The following is an 8,947-nucleotide window of genomic DNA, read 5'->3' as shown; positions in this document are numbered from 1 at the left end:
CTCAGCACTTTCACCACTGTAAGCTAAAGAACTCACCTGACCATGTAACAGAAGAAGGAAGATTTTTGTGTGTACTGCTAGGAATTGAGCACAGGGGACAGTGTACCTCCAAGCAACACTCCAGCCCATTTTTAAATTTGGAAACAGGGTCCCACCAACTTGCTAAGAACTTCACCACGTTGCTGAGGCTGGCTTTGAAACTGGGACCTCCTGTCTCCGCCTTCCAAGTTACTGAGAGCATAGGCGTGCCCCATCACTCCCAGTTTAAGGAAGGCTGCTTTATCCCTATGAGGCCAAACACTGCAGATCTCAGGGCATGGTTGTGAGAAGTGAAGAGGAAGAGCACAGGCTTTATCGAGTAGCAAGGAGGCAGAAGCCAGAGAGCAAGAGGAGCTGCCACAGACAATCTATCCTCAGGTGAGGTGCGCCCCCAGGGACCCACTTCCAGCCACACCCTGCTTGCTCATCTGGGCCACCGCCTAGGCCTAGGACTAGACCTTCGTGACTCAGTTATACTAATTCCAAACACCAATTGATGAGCTCTTCAGGGGCAACTTTATATCTATAACAGACTATGAGACTATGGCTTACATTGTTTGGGGGAGGGGCTTGTTTTGTGTGTATTGAGGTTGAACCCAGGGGTGCTCGTTGACCTAAACCCCGTCTGCCTTCCACATTCTAGGATTATAGGTGTACACTACGACGGCTGGCTCTGAGGACTTTGAAAGCCTTTCCCCTCTGTAAACTTTCCCGACCTCTTTGATGCTCACTGTCCCTCATCTAATACTTGCTGCAGCCAATAATTGTGCCTGTATATTTTTTGTGTGGTGCCAGGGATCGAACCAGGGGCATTCTGCATCTGAACTTCACCCTCAGCTGTTTTATTATTTTGAAACAAGGTCTACCTAGGTTGAGGAGACTCACTAGTTGCTGAGACTGTCCTAAAACCTGCCATCGTCCTGTCTCAGCCTCCCAAGTACTGGGATTACAGGTATGAGCCTGGCCGACAAATCCTTCAATCACCAAAGCATACCCAAAAAGAAATAGTTTGAATAGTCCTGTATCTATGGAAAAAATGAAATCCATTTTAAAAGCTTCTGATAATGAGAACTCCAGCTGGTGGGTCATACTACATATTTAAAGAAGATATAAACTGGTTGTGGTAGCAAATGGTAGCCCTGGTATGTGGGACACTGAGAAAGGAAGATCACAGGTTCCAGGAGAGTTTCAGCAACTCAGCAAGGCCTTATTTCCAAATAAATACTTTTTATAGTTCCAGAGGTAGAATGCCCCAGTTCTTCCCAGAACAACAGACCTGCTGAAATACATGTGAATTATATGCTTAAAAATGGTTGCTTACGCTTGTAATCCCAGCACTTGGGAGGCTGAGACAGGATTGCGCAGGTTTGAAGCCAGCCTCAGCTACTTAGTGAGGGTCTCTGCAACTTAGTGAGACCCTGTTTCCAAATAAAATATAAAATAGGTCTGGAAGTGTAGCCCGGGGGTAGCAAGCCCCTGGGTTCTATTCCCAGTACCACAAAAAAAAAAAAAAAAAGTTGCTTTTAAGCCAGGCGTGGTGATATACATTTGTAATCCCAGCATTTTAGAGGCTGAGACAGGAGGATCAAGGACAGCCTCAGCCATTGTGACATAGCTTGAGGTATGTTCAAACAATTGAATAGTTTGGTATAAAAATGAATGAACTCAGCTGGGCATGGTGGCGCACGCTTGTAATCCCTCCATTCGGGAGGCTGAGACCAGAGGATCGTGGTTCGTGGACAGCCTCAGCTACTTAGGCCCTCTATAACTCAGTGAGACCCAGTTTCCAAATAAAGAATAAAAAATAGGGCAGGAGGTGTAGCTCGGAGGTCGAATGCCTCTGGGTTCCACTCCCAAGCCCACAATAAAAAAAGAAAAAAATGGCTGGGCGTGGTGGCACATGCTTGTAATCCCAGCATTGGGGAGGCTGAGACCTGGAGGATCACAGTTCGCGGACAGCCTCAGCTACTTAGGCCCTCTGCAACTCAGTGAGACCCGGTTTCAAAATAAATAATAGGGCAGGGGGTGTGGCTTGGAGGTCAAATGCCCCTGGGTTCCATCCTCAGACCCGCAAAAAAAAAAAAAAAACAAAAAAACCAGCCAGGTATGGTAGCACATGCTTGTTATCCCAGGATTTAGGAGGCTGAAACTGGAGGATCGTGGTTCGTGGACACCCTCAGCTATTTACTGAGGCTCTCCACAACTTAGACCCTGTTTCAAATAAATAAAAAAATAGGGTGGGGTGTAGCTCAGAGGTCGAATGCCCCTCAGTTCCATCCCCAGACCCGCAAAAAAAAAAAAAAAAAAAAAAAGACCTCCAGGACCCAACACGGATGGATCATACTATGTTGAGTAGAAAAAAGAGACACCAAGTAATGTCCACAAGAGCAATCCTAATTCACAGAACAAAATTAACATGCAGAAGCAAACAGCCTGGTGTGGTGGCGCACGCTTGTAATCCCAGTACTTGCGAGACTAAGACAGGAGTATCTGGGTTCTCAGCCAGCCTCAGCTACTTAGTGAGGTACTTCTTAGGCCGTTTCAAAAAAAAGAATAAATTGAGCTGGGGTGTAGCTCAGAGGTAGAATGCCACTGGGTTCAATCCCTAGCACAACAAAAAATAAAATAGGGCTGTGGGTATAGGTAGAATAACCCTGAGTTCGATCCCTAGTGCTAAGGGCTGGGAATGTAGCTCAATGGTATAGCACCCCTGAGTTTAATCCCCAATACCTAAAAAATAAAAAACCCAGCTGGGTGAAGTTAAAACACTTTGAAATGTACTGGTATTAGCCAAATGTGGTGGTGCACACTTGTAATTCCAGTACTTGGGGTGCTGAGACATGATAACAGGTTCACAGCCAGCCTTGGCTACATAGTGAGTCCCTCCGCAACTTAATGAGACCCTGTTTCAAAATAAAGAATAAAAACAGGGCTGGGGGTGTAGCTTGGAGAGAGAATTCCCTGGATTCCATCCCCAGTACCTCAATAAAAATATTGAGGTAATAAATAAAATGTACCAGTGTTGAGCCTCATACCCAGAAGCTGATTTCCTCATCTGGGGTCTTGGCCTGGGGCACAGTTTTCAAGATCCCCAGGTGTTTCTGAAGTGCAGTAAATCTGGACAGTGTGGTGGCCCACGCCTGTAATCTAGGGAGTTGGAAGGCTTAGGCTGGAAGATTGCAGGTTCAAGGTCAGCCTTAGCAAATTACTGATGCCCTCCATAACAGACTCTGTTTCAAAGAAATAAAGGGCCAGTGGTAGATAATGTCCCTGGGGTTCCATCCTCAGTGTGTGTCTGTCATACACACTGCAATGAAGGGCGGGCTCCAATGGGGATGCATAAATGCAGACAGGGCCTTTGCGTGCTGGCGTTTGGGGTTTCAAGTGCTAGCATCATAACTTTTAAATATAATATACACTTGTTTTATGCACATTTCTATATTCTAATATAAGCATCTATACATACATGTGCACACATGTATGTCAGCTCTCCCCCTTCACCGCGTACACATAGGTGTTCCAGGGCCCACAGGTGACAGCCTTTACATGGAGTTGTCTCTCTACAAAGTATTCCACTCGGCAGGGCCGGTCCACGCTGGTGAGGTCCTGGTGGCCGAGCTGCCCGTATTTACCTGCAGTGACATGAACCCCATGACACCCCTTGCTGGGCTCCCCTGCTTCTCTCCTCCAGAAAGGGAGGGGAGGGCAAGGGCGCACCCACCACCTGCCGGTACCAGCTCTGAACCCAGCAGGCCAGGACCAGAGCCCCAGAGCAGGCACCCCTCCGGGTCCCCAGAGACCAGTGGCCACCAGCCCCTCCAGGCGAGAGCCCCCTCCAGGCTCCTCTGCTGCCTGTCCAAGATGTCCAGAGCACAGTTTTCCATTTTAACTTTTTCTTCCAATGCCAAGACAACACAAGGATGTTCTGTAAATGTCAGCTAAACTCTCCTTTCAAAGCCAGGCATGGTGGCACAGGTCTAATCCCTGAGACAGGCTGAGGCAGGAGGATCACAAGTTCCAGGCCAGCCTAGGCAATACAGCCAGACCCTATCTCAAAAAAATAAGAGCCAGATATGGTGGCACACACTTCTAATCCCAGTACTTGGGAGGCTGAGACCGGAGGATCTGGGTTTGCAACCAACCTCAGCTAATTAGGCCTTGTGTCAAAAATTTAAAAAAATAGGGATGCCGGGCGTGGTGGCGCACACTTGTAATCCCCGTGCTTGGGAGGCGGAGACAGGAGGATCAAGCAGGTTGAAGCTGGCGCGCTGGCTTAAGAGACCCTGTTTCCAAATAAAAAGAATAAAATAGGTCTGGGAGTGTAGCCCTGAGGCAGAAGGGTTTCCAGGAACCCCAGTACCACCAAAAAAAAAAAAAAAAAGAAAGAAAGAAAATAGGGATAGGGGTGTACCTCAGAGGTAGAATGTCCCTGCGTTCAATATCCAGTGCCATAAAAGATAAAAATAGCTCAGAGGTTGAATGCTCCTGGGTTCAATCTCTAGTACTAAAAAATAAAAAGGGCTGGGGGTGTAACTCAGTGGTAGAACCCCAGTAGTACAAAACCAAAAAATAAAAAAGTCCCTCAGGATCGTGGTTCGTAGACAGCCTCAGCGTAGGCCCTCTGCAACTCAGACCCTGTTTCAAAATAAAGAATAAAAAATCGGGCTGAGGGTGTAGCTTGGAGGTAGAATGCCCCTGGGTTCCATCCCCAGACCTGGAAAAAAAAAAGGCCAATAGGTACTGCTGATGTCATCTCTGGCCTTGGACCTTCTGGGGGCACCTAGATCATTCTGCTCAGCTTTTCGGCCTCCCAGGGCTCAGGCCAAGCCCCTGCACCGTCCTGTCTGTGGGGCTGTAGCGCCTGCCGCCTTCTTTTCTCCCCTTGGCTAAAGGTCAGCAAAAGCAATCTTGTACTCACCCCAGCCCCAGGTATACAGCTCTCCTGTTCCTGCAACCAAAAGGACAGGAAGCGGTATGTTTTTCGGCAATGTAGCCTGGCACAAGGCACAGCCCACATGCTCCAACCCTCGGGGGGGGGGGGTGCCCGGCACAAAACACCACGTTCCCTCTTTATAGTGGTCTAGTGGGATTTGCTGTGGTAAAGCATCAGGCTGCAAAGTTCATCCTGTATGTCAGAGGAAGAACCTCTGGGCTGAAGGGCGGTATGTTAGAGCTGCTTGGGAGTAGGAGCCTGACTCTAACCAAGGCAGCCGCTCGTATATGTCAACTATGCCTCAGACAGGAGTCTCAAACTCACACATGGGACGTAGCTGAGAGGCTCAGCGCCTGCCAAGCACGCATGAGGGCCTCGGTTTGATTCCCAGCACCAAAAACAATTTTTTTTTTCAAAATTGGGGATTGAACCCAGGGCATTCTACCTCCAAGCTATAACCCCAGCCCTATTTCTTTCCTTTTTTTTTTTTTTTTTTCTTCGTGGTACTGGGGTTCCTGGAAACCCTTCTACCTCCGGGCTACACAACTCCAGACCTATTTTATATTTTTATTTGGAAATAGGGTCTCTTAAACCAGGAAGGCTGGATTCGAACCTGCGCGATCCTCCTGTCTCTACCTCCCAAGCGTGGGGGTTACAAGCGTGCGCCACCACACCCGGTGTATACCACCATGCCCGGCTAAAAGATAGTTTTTTCTTTGTTATTTATTTGTTTATTTATTTTTTGTAGTACTGGGGATGGAACCCAGGGGCATTCTACCTCTGAGCTACACTCCCAGCTCTATTTTTTACTCTTTATTTTGAAACAGGGTCTCACTAAGTAGCTGAGGCTGGCCGAGAACCACGATCCTCCTGTCTCAGCCTCCCAAGTACTGGGATTACAAGTGTGCGCCAGCATAATCGGCTTCAGAAAGATTTTAAGTTGACGGCACCATTGCAGCAGTCCTAGCTAGCGCACAGCGGAGCATTCTCTTCCATCCTGAGCCAGCCCGCCCAGCCCCACTTACGTGTCACCACGGCGGTGTGCCGGGACCCACAGCTGGCGCTGACTGCATCTGAGCCCAGGGGAAGATCCAGTAAAGCCGGGAAGGGCTGCACAGCTATGAAGGGGGCGGGGGCTCCGTCCTCTGCCCCAGCCGTCCTCTTTGCTCTGGAACCATCTTCACTCAGCTCTGTGGCTTCAGAACAATCGTACCGACATTCAACCCTGACTTCCGAGCTGCGCCTTACTCAGTTATCACCACGACAGCGCGTTATTTTCTGGCTCCGACGCTGGCGCCCACCCACACACTACAGGAAGTGTTGACTATGCAGTGCCGGCTGGACGCAGCCTGGCCTGCAGAGGGGATTCGGAGTTCCGCAGTGTGCTCTAGGGTGACGAGGATACTGCGGGCTCCTGGGCACTCGCTCTCCAGCTGCATGGCCAGGAAGGACAGCGACACTGTGGAGACCCTCACCTTCCTCCTCGTCCTCTGCCAGGCTCCTCGCAGGCAGGGCCAGCTGCCCTGACTCATTCCAGCCCCAGATGTAAATATCCCCCATCTCTGCAAGAGATCAGGGGCCATTAAACAAGCTGCGAAGCCCGTCCATCATCCAAACTGCCCAGCCCTCCCGTCAGCGCCCCGGGTCAGCTGCAGCCTGCCCTCCCTCGCAGCAGCAAAGGTGCCCGCAGCCCCAGGCCCTTCCTTGTCTGAAGCTCTCTGACCTACAAGCCTTTCTTTGGCTATCTTTCCTTTTGTAATAAAGATTATTTGCTTGAGCTGCAAATGAGTGGTCTATGAGTTCTCAGTTTTTCTGACTCAATATTATCTATTTGAATTGAAAAAAAACCACCTCATGGCGCCTGTCACAAACCATAACAAGCATGTGCCACCATCCCCAGCCTGGGCCACCTTTTCTTTGAGCTAACTCCCTTGCTGGACCTTCTCCGTTCTCATTCTTATATTGCTAAACTGCCCCCACGCTGTAGTATCCCTGGAACTTTCTGGTGTCCTCCCCCCCCCCCACCTGCCGGGTCCTTCCGAGGCCTCTCCTGTCTCCTGCTGCACTGAGGCTGAGAGGCTGAGAGTTGCCATAGCCCTCATGCTAAATTTCACTAATGACAGCAGCTGATTTCATAAGTGCTCAACCTGAGCTGGTGTACTTTCCAAACATAACCTTTAATTCTCACAACAACTCTGCAGAGAACTGAATGACAATATCCCCATCTTTTATGGCCACCGAGGCAGAGTTCAGGCTCCAGGCCCAGGCTCCCGGGGCAGAGCCTGATGCGTTCATGCTTCAGCAGCCTCTGCTCCAAATTCAAGGCTCAAGCTGTCTCCCGCCCTCTGCTCTCTGCCCTCCGACCCCCGCGGCTGAGACTGGGGAGTGAAGGCACTCTAGCTGTTAAAGCCCCAGGTGGTGGTGTAAGTGGCGGCCAGACTAAGCCCCAGACAGACGTCATGCGCTCCCAGCCACAGCCTCTGAGTCCAAGCACCCGGCGCCTGGGAAATGGCGGCACCTGGGTGGCCCACCATGTGGCTCACTCAACAAGAGGGACCTCCTCGGTCGGGCGTGGTGGTGCGCGCTTGTAATCCCCGCGCTTGGGAGGCAGAGACAGGAGGATCGCGCAGGTTCGAAGCCAGCCGCGCGCGCTGGCTTAGGAGACCCTGTTTCCAAATAAAAGAAAAAAAAGTAAAAATAGGTCTGGGAGTGTAGCCCGGAGGTAGAAGGGCTTCCAGGAACCCCAGTACCAAAAAAAAAAAAAACAAGAGGGACTTCCCTTCCTTCTCAGGCCGCTGCCAGTCACACTCACCCTTCAACCTCCCTGGGGGGTATCCTTGCAGCCAATGCCAAGCAGGGCAGCCTCTCTCACCCTTTGTGCTCCCTGGGTGGGGCTGCCTTAGGAAGTCAGCCCCTCACCCGCTGGGGAGGGGTGGGAAGGGTAGTGAGGACAGGAGGGGCTCCTGAGGGCCCCGTGGAGCCATGGTGGTGCAGGCAGAGGCTGGCTGAGCTGGAGGAGTCCGGGTGCGGGCCTGGGGGCGCCCACAGAACTGGAAGGGGAGGAAAGCATGAACAGGACACTCAGCTTGCCTGGAGAAATACCGGGCTACTCACCACTCAGACACACAGAGTGCCAGCCGCCAGCCGCCACTTCGGCCATCGGTAGGCCCTGCACGGCCTCCACCGGCCTGGGCTCCAGCTCAGCCTCCAGCGTCCCGTGGCCCAGCTGTCCGTGCCTGAGTAGGGAGCAGCTGGTCAGCTGCAGTCACTTAAGCACCCCCTCTGCTTCTCCTCATCACGCTCTGCTGGCCTTTCCTTACCTGCCACCACCCCAGGAGAACACCTGGCCCCCAGCGCACAGCAGCAACGCATGCTCTGCGCCCAGCTCCAGCTGGCGGGCCCGCAGCTCCGGGGCCAGAGCCCGGCAGAAGGGCGGCTGGGGGCTCACGTAGGCGCAGGCACTGGGTAGCAGGGGCAGCAACCCAGCCTGGACCTCGCTGGAGGATTCGTCTTCCTGCTCAGCCTCCGGCACCAGCCTCTGGGTCCAGAGGGGCTCTCCATGCAGCGCTGAGTGGGGCACCCAGGCCTGCAGCTCCATCCCAGAGTTGGGCCCTGACCGCAGCAGCACCAGGAGCCCCTCGGAGGCCCACGCGTCTCTGCAGCCGTCTGCCACGCCGCTCACTGAGCCGGACAGCTCCACACAGCCTTCCCCTGCGAGGGCAGAGAGCAGGGTGGCACACTATTGAGGCCTCCGCCCAGAGGGGTAAGCGGGGTCTGGACAGGGTGGGGGTAGTGTACAGGTGCAGGCTCACGGGTAACGCAGGCGGTGTAGCTCCAGCTGGCGCGCACCCGGCAGAGGTCGCCGCCTGCCTGCAGCGGCTCCGGGCTCCACACCTGGCATCCGCGCCCAGAGCCCAGCGCCTGCCCGAAGCCGCAGAAGCCAAAGCCGAACCAGGCCCCGGCCTCCTCGGCCAT

The 8,947-nt window shown here is 52.4% G+C and overlaps 1 protein-coding gene across 1 annotated transcript; it reads right to left on the bottom strand.

Moving 5' to 3' along the window:
* Positions 1-3,522: 3,522 nt before the first annotated feature.
* On the bottom strand, positions 3,523-8,947 carry RCCD1 (RCC1 domain containing 1; the record flags this gene model as incomplete). The annotated part of the gene is made up of 7 exons (XM_080691185.1): positions 3,523-3,671; positions 4,958-4,987; positions 5,998-6,168; positions 6,448-6,534; positions 8,087-8,208; positions 8,293-8,683; positions 8,785-8,947. The coding sequence occupies 7 exons, from the start codon at positions 8,945-8,947 to the stop codon at positions 3,523-3,525; spliced, it is 1,113 nt and encodes a 370-aa protein (XP_080547311.1).

This window comes from Muscardinus avellanarius, assembly GCF_963383645.1.
Source record: "Muscardinus avellanarius genome assembly, chromosome: 3".
In the NCBI taxonomy this organism is placed as follows: domain Eukaryota; kingdom Metazoa; phylum Chordata; class Mammalia; order Rodentia; family Gliridae; genus Muscardinus; species Muscardinus avellanarius.
Note: the sequence above shows the minus strand (reverse complement) of the source record. Positions and strands in the feature narration are given on the sequence as shown.